General features: G+C 40.0%; 1 protein-coding gene across 1 annotated transcript in view; it reads left to right on the top strand.

Annotated features, from left to right (window-relative positions):
* The window catches only part of LOC130361041 (trichohyalin-like), a 275344-nt gene that overhangs the window by 209009 nt on the left and 46840 nt on the right, over positions 1-19495 (top strand). Inside the window, exons 50-53 of the mRNA XM_056563601.1 lie at positions 4927-4980; positions 16858-16887; positions 18239-18304; positions 19336-19401. Of these exons, the coding sequence (XP_056419576.1) occupies positions 4927-4980; positions 16858-16887; positions 18239-18304; positions 19336-19401 (216 nt within the window). The remainder of the gene's footprint in view (positions 1-4926; positions 4981-16857; positions 16888-18238; positions 18305-19335; positions 19402-19495) is intronic.

The following is a 19495-nucleotide window of genomic DNA, read 5'->3' as shown; positions in this document are numbered from 1 at the left end:
TCATCATTTTGCTGCACTGACTGGGAAACAGCCACCTAGCCTACCTAAAAAGGAACCCGGGTTTGCAGTAATGAACTGTTGGGCAAACAGGTTCGTCTGGTCAACCCTCAGATTGACAAAGTCGTCACTGAAAAAAAAACTGAAATAGTCCATTTCAGTGACCCGACAATGTCAATCTTGATTCCTGAGTCGCCAACAAACTCAGGAATCATGGGCTCATGGTCCGCTGGCTGAGTCCAAACAAGTTCACCAGTGCCAGGCACCAGTAAACTTGGCTTGGGTGCTTGACTAGTATGAGCACCAGGGGGACTCATACTAGAATGGGGCACAGGGTCAGGAGCAGAGGTTTACGGGCTCGCATGGTGGTGTGGTGGCTCATCAGAAGATGATGATGATGCGGAATAAATAAGGAAGGTGGGGTCTTCCTCATCCTCTGTTGCGCTTTCAGTGTCTGAGGCAACTACGGCATTTGCCTCCTCCGCTGAAAACGCCCTGTTGGCCATTTCCCTACTGTAATGGGGGGGGGGGCGGTGAAGTGTATATGTGTGGAGGAAAACTTTATTGGTGTGTGTGCTGCATGTGGTGTGGTGCGAGACTTCCTACACTAATCCTCCCTAACCCGCCCTAAACTACTAACTAACCCGCCCTAAGATCAAAAAATATAAAATGAAACTAAACTAAAAAAAAGGAAAATAGTGTTTTAAAAAAAAATGTAATAAAAAAAAGGACTTCTAGCGCCAAAAGCCTTGTGGCCAAAAAAAAAACCTGTTTACCTAATCAGTGGTGTGCACACTGATTAGCGCTTGGTGGCAGCAGGGGGCACAGGAGTCTGGTCACTGAGCCCAGAACAGTGGCTGGTGGCACGTACACAGACCCCCACAGTAGGCCTGCTACTGGTGACACAGATCGCCTATAGGTGCAAAAAAAAAAAAGCCGCTATAACTCGAAAAAGCGCCTGCACCACAAAAAAAAAAACCTGATCAGCAATGCGGGACTGATCAGCGGTGGGTGAGCTTTAGCTAGCGGTGGCTGGCCACTCTTTTGTATGGAAGAGGGACGGCCACACAGTTTAGCAAAAAAAAAGGTCTGCGGCCCGGGTCACACAGCTAAAGGTAGACAGACACCTACAGTATGTTACGCTGGGGAAAAAATCATTTTTTCTCCACCTAACTCTGTCCCTGCCTAATCTAAAGCTTTCCCTTATCGCTGCTGTGCCAGGGGGCACAGAAACAATGCCAAGGGGCACTTTTTGGACTCTGAAGGGGAAGATGCAGCACGAGATTCCGTCCTGCTCGACACCAGACACAAAATGGGGCTCAGCAGAGCAGAGCAACATGCTCCTGCTCTCCTCCTTCCTTCTCATACAATGTGATCGGTGCGGTCACTATGACTGTCCAATCACATCTGTCCTGAGGGGGTGGCAACACTGTCACCTCCCAGTATAGTACAGATGATGATTAGTGGTGTATATTACACCACTGATCATCTTCCTTTTCTGCGTTATGGGGTCACATGTGACCCCCATTACCCAGAATCGCCTCCGATTGACGGTTTGTATTTACCAGTGATCTGCGGCGATGACCGATATGTGGGGTCCTCAGGACACCCCTTGGCGATGTGCCGGGATGCCTACTGAATGATTTCAGCAGTCATCCCGGTCTGATCCCGCCTGGCAAGCAGCGGGACCGGAAATACTCAGGGCGTACAGGTACGCTCTGAGTCCTTAAGGGTCGGGGATGCAGGGCATATGCATAAGCCCTGCATCCCCAAGGGGTTAAACTAAGATTTTTTTAGAAACTCACGGGTATTTCAGAGTAAATCCTAGTGTGTTGGGATGGCACTCCATGCACCAGTTTTAGGTTTCCTGTGGGTAGCATAAAACTAAGTACAGGTTTCCTTTATTTGCAGCCACCTAATCCATGTCTGGATTACCTGGAGGAAAATCTATTCCTCTACTTTATAAGAATGAATATGTAAAGTTAACTAGAATTTTAGGTTGGAATAGCCATTGCATTAGTAAGAACTACAATAGGTCACCTTGGCTAGACTTCTCTGAGTAACCTCCTCCTAATCCCCCATCTGCATCCCAAGCTAATAATAATGTCCTGGCACTTCTTTTTTTGCTGTGAGATTTTTCACTTTTCTTTCTAAATAGAGAAAGATAATATGAGAGAAATGTTCCCCCATCCCCCTACTTTGCTTCTGATTCCCACCCCCTCAACCTTTTCCCTGTGTTAAAGTAGATGTTGCCTTTCATTTTTACTGAAACATTGTTTTCCTAATATTTTTCTAATAAATGTGTTTATTTCATATTAGTACATTATTATGGGGGAAGCCATCTTGCTTGAGCAGCTCTTAACAGCATTTAGATATATGCTTTACAGCAAGCCCTATGCAAACAGAAGAAATTGATTGGAGAGGCGCTATGGTTGAGTTTTCTGGACATGCATTGTGATCTGTGCAGAATTCATTGTGTGGAAAGGAAAGGAGGGAAGCTCAGTTTATCACCTATTGGTAATGGTGGATACTTATGGTGCATCTGTTTATAGCTTTGTAACTTTCACAGTAATCCTGTCTGTAATGATTTGCAAGAGAATGCAGAAAAGTCATCTGAACAGGAAGCATGATCTTATTATTAGGCTTAGTGACCAGAATAAAGTCTGCAAGATTTCAGCATAATGGAATGGAATATTTTCTTTTTTTTAAATATTACCAAAAATATTGTCAGTGTAAAAACCTGAATTAAACAATAGGTCATTTTCTGATGAAACACTTCCTTAACCTGTTGAATGCACTGTTTAGATACTACTGTGAAAATTGACAGCATATTTCAACAATTTTATGCAACAAAAACAATATTCTTTCCACCCTACACACACAATTTACAAAATTGTGTTTCTTTTTTAATTTCACCTCACAAATAATTTTTGTTCTGTTTTGCAGTACATTTATGGTAACATTAAAAGTGTCCTTACAAATTGCGTTTAGTCCCACAAAAATAGGGCCTCATAAGGCTATGTAAATGGAAAATTGTACAGGTTATAGCTCTTGAAAGACCAAAAAAGAGAGAAAATAAAAACAGAAAAATTAATATCGGCCAGTGTCATTAAAGGGAAAGTATTACTTAGATTTTTTTTTCTCCTGATTAGAGTGAAATACTCAGAAGTGCTCTTTTTTCTAATTTGTTATATTTTTTTATTTCATTTTTTGTGCCTTACTATGGGCAGCCATCTTACCTGAACTGTTTTTAACAGCATTTTAGTGATGTGCTTTACAGCGGGACCCATGCACATAGACAACAGTGACCTGTCCCATTTAGATGAATTGGAACAGTACTGGGCATTCTCTATGACTAGTGTTGAGCGGCATAGGCCATATTCGAATTCGCGAATATTCGCGAATATATGGACGAATATTCGTCATATATTCGCGAATATTCGCATATTCGTTATATTCCCGTTTTATTTTCGCATATGCGAACATTCGCGTATGCGAAAATTAACATATGTGAAAATTTGCATATACAAAATTAGCGTACACGAAAATTCGCATATGCGGAAATTAGCATATGCGAATTTTCGCATATGCGAATTTTCACACACCAGTCTCACACAGTAGTATTAGTGCCTCCTTTACACCACACAAGCTGGAAGCAGAGAGGGGTGATCACTGTGATGTGTACTGTGAAGAAAAAAAAAAAACGAATATTCATAATTACGAATATATAGCGCTATATTCGCGAAATTCGCGAATTCGCGAATATGCGATATTCGCGAATAATATTCGAATTGCGAATATTCGCGAGCAACACTATCTATGACCAGAAGTCATTCTGCAGGGAGGAGGGTGCTGATCTCTGCTGTGATTGGTGGTGAATCCTGTGTTATCTCTCTACTGATGTCACCTTTAACTATTTTCCTGTCTGTGCTTATAAGAAAGGCATAATTGAGAAATGACCTGTACAGAAAAGAGTTTTAGACCTAGTGGCCAAAATGGAAACTGCAAGATTTCAGGGGTATTCTAAAATATATACATTAAAGTGGAAAATTATAAAAAAATTAAAAAAATGTAATGAAAAATTACTTTAAAAAAGTTGGTTAGGAAGAAAAACTTGATTTAAACAGTAGGTCATTTTCTGATGACGTATTCCCTTTTAAGGAGTTCAATTCCTGATGTTAACACTGTCACACTTGAATGCTCCATGTTCATTACATTCCACTATTTTACCTAGTTTCAGTTGTTACTGAAGGGTAACTCCGGTGGACAACATTTTTTTTTTAAATCAACTGGTACCAGAAAGTTAAACAGATTTGTAAATGACATATTTAAAAATCTTAATCATTCTAGTACTTATCAGCTGCTGCATGCTACAGAGGAAGTTGTGTAGTTCGTTTCTGTCTGACCACAGTGCTCCCTGCGGACACCTCTGTCCATGTAAGGGACTGTCCAGAGTAGAAGCAAATCCCCATAGCAAACCTATCCTGCTCTGGACAGTTCCTGACATGTACAGAGGTGTCAGCAGAGAGCATTGTGGTCAGACAGAAAGAAAATTCAAAAAGAAAAGATCTTCCCCAGTAGCAAACAGCAACTGATAAGTACTGGAAATATTAAGATTTTTAAATAGAAGTAATTTACAAATCTACTTAACTTTCTGGCAGCAGTTGATTAAAAAAACAAAAAAACAGTTTTCCACCTGAGTACCCTTTTAGAGACAAAATAGGTTGTTTTTGGCTGCTTTCATAACATATTCAAAATAAAATTTGCCATTGGCCATTTGTCATCTTTGTTGCTAATTGATTAAAATGCTAATTTTAAACTAAATTTATTAGGTAACAGTGAATGATCAAATCATTTAGTGACTATGCTGCTGTGATAAGTCTTTTACCTAGATTTTATCAGTGTATTTCAAACCTGTATTTTATTCAGGAAAGGAAAAAATTATTGAGAATAAAGCATCAATGGAAGATGAAGTTCTAAAAGGTACAGTACACACTTGCTAAAACATTTTACATAAGAGTATGTCTTTGTTTTGAATCTTTAGTTTAATGTCACATGTAATGTATTAAAACTCATCATTAGATTTCCTCCCTACAACTACATCTTAATACACATAATATATTATATTTCATGATTTATTCAGCAATCTCCTTTGCTACTTGGGTCTATGGCACATAGAACATACATAAATTAAAGAACTGCATGAATTGATCATAAACGTAGAGTTAAACAGACAAGCATATTAGACTTAAGCCCCCTTCATCCGTTTCAAAGATCCATTATATGTTCCATTATGAAAACCCTTAAAATCGGCTGTTAAATGGCTGTTTCAAAACGCATTATAGTCTATGGGATTTTTACATTATCCGTTTTAACCCGTCATAGCCCGTTATTAAAAAGGGATGTTATTTTGTGACCTGAGAAAGTATGGAAGAAATAGTGCATGCACTATTTTTCCTGTTACTTTCTCCCGTCACAAAATAATGTCCACTATTAATAACGGGCTATGATGGGTTAAAACAGAAAATGTAAAAATCCCATAGACTATAATGGGATTTTGTAATGGCTGTGTAACGGCCGTTTTTAAAGGTTTTATTATCGGGTCATAATAACAGAAAACTGACATTTTTATAGTGTGAAAGCAGCCTTAAAGGGGTACACCACTGGAAAACATTTTTTTAAACAGATTTGTAAATTACTTCTAATTAAAAAAATCTTAATCCTTCCAGTACTCATCAGCAGCTATATTCTCCACATGATGTTCTTTTCTTTTTGAATTTCCTTTCTGTCTGACCAGTGCTCTCAACTGACACCTCTGTCAATTTTAAGAACTGTCCGGAGCAGGATGGGTTTGCTATGGGGATTTTCTCTAACTCTGGACAGTTCCTAAAATGGACAGAGGTGTCAGCAGAGAGCACTGGGTGGTACACCTGTCAACCCGTAACGCAGGTGTCCTAAGGCGAGCTCAGGGAGGACATAAACCTCCAGTGGAGCACATGGGCAAAAGCTTGGACATTCAAAAAGAAAAGAACATCCTGTGGAGCATATAGCAGATGATAAGTAATGGAAGGATTAAGATTTTTCAACAGAAGTAATTTTCAAATCTGTTTCATTTTGTGGAACAAGTTGATTTAAAAATGTTTTCCAGTTGAGTACCCCTTTACAGACATCATTAGAAACGTTTATAGTTACTTTTCATGTAACCTATTTTTATTTGAATAATTTAGGTATTTCACTTATTAATTTGGCTTTTGATGCAAAGAAGAACAACAGTAATGACTTTCTGCTGATTTCAGCTTCACAACACAAAATCAAATCTTAGAGTTATTTATCCCCATTGGGTTGCAAATAATGTTTTTTTAACATGTAGGTCAAAATGTATCACACAGTGTAACCTCATTCAACCCAGCAATGATTTCATGCCCTCATTCTCTGCAAAAACATCAAAAAGAATTTGTACAAGTTCTTTATGTCCATAGGTGCATTAATCTAACTGCACAGAGTATGTATTTATATCCTTAGCATGTAATGATATAGTAATATATACTACAATAATAAATTCAATCCTTCATTTAGATGAAGACAAACTGCATGGCCACGTTTTAATTTTATTAGGTGTCTTCTAGTTGTAACCTTCATTGGTTATGCTTTTTTTTTTTTATTATTTTTTCCATGTAATAATCTCCTCCATGAAAGTCTATGAAAAAGCATGCATCAGTGCACAGACTGTAATAACACTATGTGTACAGAAAGCTGTTTTTCCATAGACTATTTTTGATCACATAATTACATTAAAGGGCTACTCCACTGGAAAACTTTTTTTTTTTTTTTAAATCAACTGGTGTCAGAAAGTTAAACAGTTTTGTAAATTACTTCTATTAAAAAAATCTTAATTCTTCCAGTACTTATCAGCTGCTTTATGATCCGCAGGAAGTTATTTTCTTTTTCAATTTCCTTTCTGTCTGACCACAGTGCTCTCTGCTAACACCTCTGTCCATATAAAGAACTGTCCAGAGCAGGAGAGGTTTGCTATGGGGATTTTCTCTTGCTCTGGACAGTTCCTAAAATGGTACGAGGTGTCAACAGAGAGCACTGTGGTCAGACATAAAGGAAATTCAAAAAGAAAATTACTTCCTGTGGAGCATTTTACAGTTGATAAGTGCTGTAAGGATTAAGATTTTTAAATAGAAGTCGCACAAAAAGTCGCACAAGCTCCTAAACACTTTTCTGTATGACTTTTGTGAGTAAGCAAAAAGTTACAAACAGCCTCACCTAAGCAAATTTTCACTTTGCATTGGTCAGGTATTTATAATGTGCGAAAGTTGCACCTAAGGAAAAATCACAAACCCCTTACAAAAAGTCTACTCCAGGTCTGACCTGGAGTACAATACTGCCTTGTGTGAGCAAATTTAAAAAGTCACAAAAAAGTTTCACAAAAGTCTCCGCTGCAAATTTTTTTTTTGCTTATGTGCTCCAAATTTATCAACCCCCTGTGATATTATGATAAATATGTAGCACATAAGCAAAACTAAACCAAAAAAAAATAAATTACTCCAGAACTTGCTTACCAAAGCAAACAATGATAAATGTCCCCCTATAAGTTCGACCTATAATCCTTGATCAAGAAAAAGTGTATTCATTAAAGAGTAAATAGGTCAACACACACAGTAGCTAAGTGAATAGATATAGTTTACGCAATTGATAAAGTAACAAGACACAAAGAGAAAACAGACAATACACTCAGATTACACAATCCAGCAGAGTCTGTGAAGTTGCAAATGGTCTTCCCTATGAGGATAAACATCAAGCAATTATACCACCTGCAGCTACATGCATCTCTGTGGGCTTAAAGGGGTACTCCACTGCCCCAGCGTTCGGAGCATTTTGTTTCGAATACTGGGTGTGGGCTGCAGGGGTTGTGATGTCATGGCTACGCCCCTTGTGACATCATACCACGTCCCCTCAATGTAAGTCTATGGGAGGGAGTGTGGTGGCTGCCATGCCCCTCACATAGTCTTACATTTAGGGTGCATAATGAAGGGCGTGACATCACAACTAGAGATGAGCGAATCGAAGCTGACAATCCCGAATTCTTTCCGAATTTCATGAAAAATTTGATTCGCAATGAATGCGAATATCGCCGCGATTCGCTTCATTAAACTCTGTCTACTGCGGTCCAGGCTGCAGCATCTAAAATGGCAAATCCACATGTCAGTACATGGGGCAAGGAACGCTGGGAAGGCAGGAATGTAAGGCGGGAAGGCAGGTAGGCGGGATGACCCTGAATCACAAGCATTCAGTCACCCCTGTGATGTCACAGCCCTATATATATATTTCGCAGCCATTTTGCGGCTTGTCATATCCTTCATTACACTGCAGAGAGATAGGACGGACATCGCTGTGTGTGTTACACAGAAAAGCTTTTTGCAGCAGCGTTTCACCTCTTCGTCACCTCAGCATTCTGTAGGACACAAGAGCACAGCGTTTTTGCACAGAAATTAATTCTTACTGCAGCGATTAACCCCTCAGTCACTGTGAACAGTATTGTATTACAGAGAGGGGAAGATAGCTGTGTGGTGCTGCAGAAACGTTCAGAGCAGGGAGAAATAATTTTTTAGGGCAAATCTATGCCTTTGTTCCACAACAACTGGTCTACTGGTTATACTAGTCTGTTGACGGTATAAATCCTAACAGTATTTGAGAGAGAGTCTTTTTGAAATTTTGGGTTTAGTACACAGTGGCCCTCATTTACTATTGCAAACCTGACATGTTTTGTTGGGTTGAGCGCCAGATTCTGTGGCATTGCGCCAGATTCTGTCACATTGCGTCAGAAATTCTGTCTGCACCAGAATTTGCGGCAGAATTGAAAAAACCCAGACTAACTCTCCATTTTGCTAAGAAAACCCGAAAAAGGGACGTGACGGCGGGGGAAAGGGGGCATGGTCTCTGAAAATGAGCGTGTTCCCGACATTTTCACAAAAACCCAACATATTTACTAAGGTTTCCACATAAAATGTGGTGGATTTGAGCTGAGGAAAAAAAGCATGTGTAAAAAAAAATGGAAACCTTAGTAAATACCGTGAAAAATAAATTGTAGGGAATTAAAACCCAAAGAAACCTACACTCCAGTCCTAGGAAATCAGGGCCAGTGACTGTGTGCTGCAGCATTGTTGTACACTGCTGGTGTTGTGGGCAAATTATTTTTTAGCATACTGTAGCGCATTTTGCCTTCATAAGTGCATACTACATACCTACATCAAAGTGGTGTACTATTTTGTACCTGTTAATCTGTCAAGGGCCTAGATACTGTGAAAGTCCAGGTAAAAGTACTCACCGGCTGGTATTGTACCCAGATACTTTTTTAAGTGTTGTGTAGCACATTTTTTTGCCCTCATAAGTACATACCACATACCTACACATAAGTAGTGTACTATTTTGTACCTGTTAATCTGTCAAGGGCCTAGATACTGTGAAAAGCCAGGCAAAAGTACCACCGGCTGTTGTTATCACTCAGATACTTTAAAAATTTTACTGTGGCACATTTTTCTGCATACCACATACGTACATTTAAGTAGTGAACTATTTTGTACCTGTTGATCTGTCAAGAGACTAGATACTGTGAAAGTCCAAGCAAAAGTACTCACCGGCCGGTGTTTTGATAAAATACGCATTTTTAAGAGTATTGTAGCACATTTTTCTGCCCTCATAAGTGCATACCACCTACCTACATCTAAGTAGTGTACTATTTTGTATGTGTTAAACTCTCAAGGGCCTAGATACTGTGAAAGGACAGCCAATAGTACACACCTGCTGCTGTTCTAGACAAATACTGTTTTTAGCGTAGTGAAGCGTACTCCCTCATATACCCAATAAGTATGTCTGGCAGAGTAGTGCCAGAATGTGCACAGAGGAGAGGCAAGGGCCTAAATTCATCAGGCGCAGGCAGAGATCGTAGCAGAGTGGGGGTGTGTGCCAGCTGGAGTCGCAGCAAGAGGTCAGCTAGCAGTCGTGTCGCAACCAGAAACCCAGCAGCCGTGATTGATCGGTTCACTCGGTCATCCACTTCATCCCAAGTGACATCCAACACCCCCAGTCAACAGTCGGTGGGTTCCTCAGACTCAACCCTCAGTTGACATGACCCTCATGCTGCTGCTGCCACCTCCAGGCTCTGTCATTATGCTGCTCTATGGTCTCCTCATTAGACATGTGCAGAACCAAAAATTTAGTTTTTTTCGTTTTGTTCGTTTTTTTAAATTTTTCGGTTCTGTGAATATTCGGAATGCTGTGCATTCGTCATATTCGGTTTTCGAATGCATCCGCAAAAAATTTTTTTTTGTTTTCGGATGCATTCGTTAATAACATCGAATGCATTCGTTAATTTGGATCTTTGTTATTGTTAAAATTCGTTAAATTTAGCATTCGTTACTAAACGAAATGCACATTAGTTTCACTTGCTGATCCTCTTTTGTAATAAATAGCAGGTGTTACCTTAGGATTCTTGTTGTTTTCACCTTTTTTTGCAGTTTTCTCTGTGTAGGAAGGCAAGTTTTCCTCAGGTAAACCCAATGAAAAAAATCTAATTCATTCCTTACATTCGGTTTACTGATAACGAATGCATTCGTTATTCGTTAACATGCATTATTCGTTATGCGTTACTTAACGAATGCACTCGTTAACTGTATATTCGTATTCTTTTTCGGAAATATTCAATTTATTTTTTTCGTGCATTCGGATTGTAACGAACACCCGAAAACTGAAAAATACGTTAAGTTTAGTATTCGTTCCGAAATGAATTGCACATGTCTACTCCTCATGCTAATGCTACCACCTCCAGGCTCTGTCATTGTGCTGCTCTATGGTCTCCTCATGCTAATGCCACCACCTTCAGGCTCTGTCATTGTGCCGCCATATGGTCTCATGCTAATGCTACCACCTCCACGCTCTGTAATTGTGCCACCATATGGTCTCCTCATGCTGATGCTACCGCCTCCATGCTCTGTCATTGTGCCGCCATATGGTCTCCTCATGCTGATGCTGCCACCTCCAGGCTCTCTAATTGTGCTGCTCTTTGGTCTCCTTATGCTGATCTTACCACCTCCAGGCTCTCTCATTGTGCTGCCATGGATACTGCAAAACATAATTAAGGTGTTGGTCCCCAGTTTCAGAAATTCCTCTGCATTAGGGTCACTTTCAGGACTACTGATGCTGCCACCTCCGGGCTGTCTCATTCAGCCACTATATGGTCTCCTCATGCCTCAGCCACCTCCAGGCTGTGACACTAAGACACTATATGGTCTCCTCATGCTTCAGCCAACTCCAGGCTGTGCCATTCAGACACTATATGGTCTCCTCATGTTTCAACCAACTCCAGGCTGTGCCATTCAGACACTATATGGTCTCCTCATGCCTCCACCACCTCCAGGCTGTGCCGTTCAGACACTATATGGTATCCACATGCTTCAGCCAACTCCAGGCTGTGCCATTCAGCCACTGTATGGTATTCTCATGCTTCAGCCACCTCCAGGCTGTACCATTCTGACACTATATGGGCTCCTCATGCTTCAACCAACTCCTGGCTGTGCCATTCAGCCACTGTATGGTCTCTTCTCATGCTTTAGCCACCTCCAGGCTGTGCCATTCAGCCACTATATGGTATCCTCATGCTTCAGCCAACTCCAGGCTGTGCCATTCAGACACTATGTGTTCTTGCAGGATTCCTGGCGTGGTGTTTGCCCTGGTTTATCTGTGGCATGTACTATGTTGGGAAGACAAAGAGGCAGCTATTGATCAGAATTAAGGAGCACCTCCTTTCATTACGAACCGGCATAGGTGCAACTAAGTTCATTACACATATGAACACTCACCATGCCGGAGATAGCTCTCTGGTCCGGTTCTTTGGAATAGAAAGAGTAGATCGCTCCCCGAGAGGAGGAGACACACATCAGAATTTGCTACAACGTGAGGCCCTGTGGATTTCACAGCTTGATGCATTGTGATCTCTCGGTCTCAATGAGAGAAACTAATTGAATATTTTCTTATAATTATTTATACATTTTTAAGTCACATCCACCTGATTTATGTACAGGATTACAGTCAAGATTGTTATAACTGGTATATATTTTCTGTATGTTACTGACTTTTGCTTCTAAGTCACAACCAACTCCCCTCCCCTATCAATTCCTGTACTTAAACAGGTGTGAAAGACTGACATCATTGAGCGCTTGAGAAAGCACCACTAGGTGTGAAACATATCCCCGGCGTTCAGTCTTTTTCCTCTGCCTTTACCATCCTGCCGCCCTGCACCTTCACCGTCTCTGTGTATGAAGTCTCATGAATAAAATAAAAGATTTTCTGCTACATATTTGACGTGGTGAGTGCTTTCATTGCCATTCTTATTAACTATATGTTCTCCTCATGCTTCAGCCAACTCCAGGCTGTGCCATTAAGCCCCTATATGGTCTCCTCATGCTTCAGCCAACTCCAGGCTGTGTCATTCAGCCACTGTATGGTCTCTTCTCATGCTTCAGCCACCTCCAGGCTGTGCCAATCAGCCTCTATATGGTATCCTAATACTGCAGCCAACTCCAGGCTGTTCCATGCAGACACTGTATGGTCTCCTAATGCTTCACCCACCTCCAGGCTGTGCCATTCAGACACTAAATGGTCTCCCCATGCTGCCACAAACTCCAGGCAGTCATTCAGCCACTATATGGTCTCCTCATACTGATGCCACCTCCAGGCTCTGTCATTGTGCTGCCATGTGACACGTGACTCCTTGTTAGATTTGGTCCTTTGTACCCACATGCCGGGGCCTGGGACACTAAAACTTGGGAGTTAAAATTTCAATTTTAAAATACTCAATTTCAAAGTCAAAATCTTAAATTCAAATTTAAAAATCTTAAATTTCAATGGTCTTCTCATGCTTCTGCCAACTCTGGGCTGTGCCATTCAGACACTATATGGTCTCACCATGCTGCCACAAACTCCAGACAGTCATTCAGCCACTATATGGTCTCCTCATACCGATGCCACCTCCAGGCTCTGTCATTGTGCTGACAAATGACATGTGACTCCATGTTAGATTTGGTCATTTGTACCCACATGCCGGGGCCCGGGACACTAAAACTTGGGAGTTAAACTTTCAATTTCAAAATCTTAAATTCAAATTTCAAAATCTTAAATTTCAATGATCTCCTCATGCTTCTGCCCACTACAGGCTGTGTCATTCAGCCACTATATGGTCTCCTCATGCTTCAGCCACCTCCAGGCTGTGCAATTCAGCCCCTATATGGTCTCTTCATGTTTCAGCTACCTCCAGGCTGTGTCATTCAGCCACTATATGGTCTCCTCATGCTTCAGCCACCTCCAGGTTATGCCATTCTGCCACTATATAGTCTCCTCATGCTTCAGCCACCTCTAGGGTTTGCCATTCAGCCACTACAGGGTCTCCTTATGATTCAGCCACCTCCAGGCTGTGTCATTTAGCCAATATATGGTTTACTGATGCTGATTGGCCTGGGCCTAAAAAAATGTTTGCATAGCACTAGCTACCATAAATCTTCAATTAAAATTTCTAAATTCATCTTTTAATCTTAGGGATTGTGAAGCTCTAGTGACTACTCATGCTGCTTCCAGCCCCAGGCTGTTTCATTCATCAACTATATGGTCTCCTCATGTTGCCAACACCACCACGCTTTGTCATTTAGCCACGATATGGTCTCCTCATGCTGCCAACACCTCCACGCTGTGTCATTCAGCCACCATATGGTCTCCTCATGCTTTAGCCACATCCAAGCTGTGTCATTCAGCCGCTTTATGGTCTCCTCATGCTGCCAACTCCTCCACGCTGTGTCATTCAGCCACTATATGGTCTCCTCATACTGATGTCCCTTTCAGGCTCTGTCATTGTGCCGCTCTGCGGCAGTGATTCTAATAGCGATACCTGTGATCTGCATGTCATACTGAATAACAGTATTATTTCACTACCCCAGCAAACTTCATATGTATGTTAGAACAAAGCAAAGTGTTCTACACCCCTATTGAGGCTCTCTGTAGGCCAGAAATAGCCACTCTTAGTATCGATTTTCAGCAAATAAATTTGACCTGAAACAAATTTTCCAGAAAATTCAGCGAATCGGCAGAATCAAATTTTACAAAAGTTAGTACATTTCTAATCACAACCCCCGCAGCCAGCAGCCAGCGTTTGGAACATTTTGTTTTGAATGCTGGGGCAGTGGAGTATCCCTTTAAATGTATTATTCAAGGTCAATCCCCACTGATGGGATCCTCAGGAATCACAATCATGGGAGTAATGAGCATCCCCTTTGTTCTCATTGCATGTCACAGTGAACAAGGAGTCTATGTAGAGTGGTGATCCTACATGCACCTTGCTGCTCAATTTAATTACCATGGTGCTGTCCCTTCACAAATATATTTTTCATGGACAGCATTCATTTGGTAGTAATGCTACATTAATGATATCCTTGTTGGAATAGTGAGGTAGTGTATATGACAATTTTTGAGACAATTATAACAATCTAAGTACTTCATGTCCTTCAGTAAAACATTTTGGAAATTCTCTCACAATTGCTGTTTATACTATCACTGACTGTAGGAACTTCAATTTAAAGGGATACTGCCATGGAAAACTATTTTTTTTTAATCAACTGGTGCCAGAAAGTTAAACAGATGTGTAAATCACTTCTATTAAAAATCTTAATCCTTCCAGTACTTTTTAGGGGCTGTATACTAAAGAGAAATCCAAAAAAGAAATTTCCTCTGATGTCATGACCACAGTGCTCTCTACTGACCTCTTCTGTCCATTTTAGGAACTGTCCAGAGCAGGAGAAAATCTCCATAGCAAACATATGCTGCTCTGGACAGTTTTGTGTAACCTACAAAATTTGGTCCAGTTGTTTTGAAAATACGGCCTGTATTGCTGGAATGTGGGTAAGGTTTGCCGCGCAAAGGAGGGGGGGGGGGGAGTTGGCTTGCCCAGCTTCCCTGCCTTTGTCCTGTATGCAGCTCTATGCCTGCCCTTCATATAAATAGTCATTATTATTCACTCTCACATCCTAGTCACGTGAGTGCCTTTAAAACAGATTTTTTATTTCATTTTGGCGACATTAAAATTCCCATTACTTTTATTACTTTGAAACATAAAAAATAGAAAGGCATAAGGGAGCCTCTTCTATTGCTCTCACAAAAAAGAAAATAGTGATGTGAGAATAGCCTATTATGACTGTGCAGCATTGATAGTATTTGCCCTATTTAGAACAAGCTGCTTAAACTGTTCTCAATATTTGTTATTGCCTGAGTAGAACCTATTACCCCATAAATTCCATCTTCATCAGAGGCCATTTTATCAATTCTTTGCTCAATATACCATTATACAGCATTTATAATAGCTGTATATCCTTACTCTTGAGATGGATTTTATGGATGATTACTCCTTCCCTGGGACATCCTTGCCTCTTCCAGAAACGGTCAAAAACCTACTATTGCACCCACATTACATTGAAGTGGGACCATGTTATCAAAGGGCTCTCCATTAAGGTTAGGGACTTGATATATGATGAAATCAACATCTCAGTAAGGATGCTGAAAAGTATACATCTCAGTAGATGGGGGTGTGAGCTGTTGTGTCCTCTAACCAGTGCATCCTCTATTCTGTGGCATATTTACCCCTCATGCTGCATGAGTTATTTATGTATCTTGTGGTTGCTTGCAAGATGTTGGTTATGTTGTCCCCATCCTGCATGCTATGACGATCTGTGGAGAACCAGGGTCAGTTGTTCAAACTCGATGTCATTTATGTACTGTTCGTGGGAGTACATTTGCTACCTATGCTGAATGTGCCTCTTATGCTCAAATATAAAATAAAAATAAGTATAAAAATAATAATGCCCATCAGTCTGTTGCTACAATCATTGCCACCCAGTCAGGAAAGCTATCCCTGGAACAATTGAAGGATCATGATCTACCATATTAGCCTGAAGAGGATATAATGATGCTAAGTTAGTTCATACTGTAGGCTACTTATGATATTATCAGTTTATAGCTCAAGTTAGGCTAAGTTCACAAGTTGTTCTGCTCTGACTCATTCAGGGTCACAGGGGCTGACAGCTGTCGCCAGTCCATCGGGTGTCTGGTATTGTACAGGAGTTGAGCACAGAAAATATAGGACATGCAGTATTATTTTCTCCGCCCAACAACGGTCCTTCAGATGAACTGACCGACAAGACTCCATTTGCTGTAGCACAACAGCCAAGTCACTGAGCTTTTAAATGAACTCGAACAGGGTTTAATGGTAACACATCCCTATGACAAGTATAGCATAAATTGAGGTGTGAACAAGCTGCAATTGGGTTGATAAGACAGGGTTATATGGTGCAGCATCCCATATGATTGGTGCCCATCTGAAAGGGTATATGCCCTGTGGTAATAACTATGGAATAAAAGACTGCTAGGCTACTTGAAAAAAAAATAAAAAAAACATTTTTTTTTAACATTTCCTGCCTCTAAGCATTGTATCCTAACCGATAAAGTATGTAAAGAGGATATGATACAGACACTGTAAGTACTGTTCTCAAGTTCATTCAGTTATTCCTTTGAATCCTGGTAATTTGCTACTGTCATTTCTATCTAATCCTGGATTAAAGGAATTGAGCTGTAGTATATTTCCGTGTAAGCTCAATGTCAAGGTGAAGACTATGATGTTGAATTTTGTATAATTAGAAGGGTTTATTTGAAGTACTTGTTTTCTGTGTAACAAACACTACTATTAAATATATGGAAAGCACCATCAAAGTATAATATGATTTTCTTTAACAGTATTTTCTTCCTGAATGATTCTTTCAGAACATAAAGAAATCATTCCTGAAAGGGAAGGTAAGTTCTCTGAGCACTTTTACCATTGTATGTATTTTCTTTTATTCTTACAACCTCTTGTTCAACTGTCAACTGTTAGTTAATTCACTTTAATAGCTGACTTTTAACAAAATGATCCTATTCCGAGCAATGCCCTGTTGTATGCTATCATTCTGACACTTAGCCTGAATAATCTGAAAAGCTGGTATTCTTTTGTCACTGCATAAATGTAGAAGATACAGCTCAACCTAAAAATCCAGCTTTAACTGCCATTTATCCTAAGTGTTGCAACTTAATGCAAGATTTACTTTACGTCCTAAGGAAAATGAGTATATCAATCTTTTAAGCTAATAAGTAAAAATTAATTATCCACAATACAAAGACTAAATGTATTAAGGCAATATATGTTCCTATATTAAATGGAGTTTAAGCTAGTGAAATAATGAAAATGTGACTGCAATAATATTACCATTAGGAACTTAATTTAATTCTACTGCAATGTAAAAATTGTCTTTATTATAAAATTATGTAGAAAGGATGGGGGCAGCATGGTTTTATGCTTTATTTCCTGTTCTCTGAACAGTCTAATGGTAAATCCCATGGATATGCAATGCATTGTGTATTCACTGACTTACAGAGCAAGATTAAAGGTTGAGCCTAAGACCTACACGTTTTATGTGACCCAGCACATGTTTTAGTATATGTCATATATAGGGAACCTGTAACTTTGAAAATGCATTCACTGTCACTTTGAAAATGCAGACCAGTCTGCTGGTATCATGTTATAGAGCAGGAAGAGCTGAGCAGATTGATATATAGTTTCTAGTATAACTTGACATTTATCCATGCTCATTCTGGGCTAAGAATTTATGTGGGAGGTCCTACTCAGTGATTGACAGGCTGCAATGTATGTGTGCATATAAAGATAGTTATTTATCACTGTCTAGGACTGCCCAGTTGACTACATAGCCCAGAATGAAGAGATTTCAATCAATAAATCCCTTGTTGTACTGATTTCTTTTTTTTTTTTTTACAAGAAAAATATACATCAATCTGCCCAGTCCTTCCTCTTCTATCACATGTTACCTATATGTTGGCCTCCTGATGGACACCCGATGGACACCTGATGGACTGGCGTCATCATTTTTATTGTGAAATGTTTACTTTAAACCTGCTGTTAAATGAATTTTGGGTCACAGGACACATCAGGGTTACTTAACCAATCCTATGTCATATTCTGACTAAACATAGGCTAGACACTAGACGTATTGATGAGCTATACTATACTAAAAATGAAATTAGATTTTGGAATGGCTTTGGTTTTATGTTATGTGACATTTTATTTATGCAAATTCTTATTTGATTCATATAGGTTCTCCAGACTTTGTTCAGAGTGCCTTGAGAGATGCTTTCGGCATTGTCAATGAGTTTGGGGAAGGTGGGTGAAGAAGCAATACATGTATAAGTTTTTCTTGCTACAGCTGTCACTATAGAATTTTATACTGTAATTGACCAAACCCCTGGGTCGTAGCCCAAGGTGAAAAACACCCCAAAATTAAAGCTTTTATTAAAATGGCCATTGTCAACATAGCCTCTTGAGAACGCTGTTTTAACAGCAACACATGTTGAGGAGGGTATGACAGATATATTTTAGTCACTCTGTAATAGAGTTTAAGAGGTATACTGCAGTGCCATTTACCTTTTCATTACTGGGAGCATACTCTGAATAGTAGAAGTGACAAATGTTACACATCTCTATTACAGTACTAAGTTTTTAATATTTTTTGTTGGGGAGTTTTAATTGACATGATGGAAAAAAGTTACATTTTAGGGGAACATATTAAGGGGTGTTTTTCACCCTGATCTACGGCCCTGGGGTTTGGTCAATTACAGTTTGAGGGCCCCCTACTTCTCCCTTTTGGGGTATTGTTGTTTTGAATTTTAAGCTGGGGGGAGAAGGAATTTATCAATGCTTAAAGGGGTACTCCGCCCCTAGACATCTTATCCCCTATCCAAAGGATAGGGGATAAGATGTCAGATCGCCGGGGTCCCGCTGCTGGGGACCCCGGGGATCGCCGCTGCAGCACCCCACTATCATTACTGCTCCGCCCCGCCTATCACGGCTCCGCCCCGCCAATACAAGTCTATGGGAGGGGCGTGGTGGATAGGGGATAAGATGCCAGGGGCGGAGTACCCCTTTAACACCAGAAGTTAAAAATTTTTGTTCAACATTCCCAATTTTTACATGAAACAATAAAAAATTCTTATTTGTTTTCGGCAGATACAATAGATTTCTGGTTTAAGGCATTGATGAACTCCCCCAGGTTGTTTGTTATTTGTATGTTCTGAATAATCAAATGCAAATGCAAGGAATAATTTTTTTTTAGCATCTATAAAAACACTCTTTCTATCCATAGGCAGTTTAATTCAGATTACACATGTGTGTTCATAGGTTCTTTCTTCCTTTAGATGGCCTTCATTATTTGCAAGATATCCTCTATGATCAGTTTACTGCAGTTACTCAATACACAGGAGGTAATATAGAATGAAATCATAACATGTGCCTTTAATGTCATGTGTAGGTCTTCTACATGTCTAAATTGTTTTTGTTTAAGCATGTTCTTTAATT

This window comes from Hyla sarda, chromosome 3, assembly GCF_029499605.1.
Source record: "Hyla sarda isolate aHylSar1 chromosome 3, aHylSar1.hap1, whole genome shotgun sequence".
Classification (NCBI taxonomy): Eukaryota; Metazoa; Chordata; class Amphibia; order Anura; family Hylidae; genus Hyla; species Hyla sarda.
This window is presented reverse-complemented; position numbering and strand designations above follow the sequence as displayed.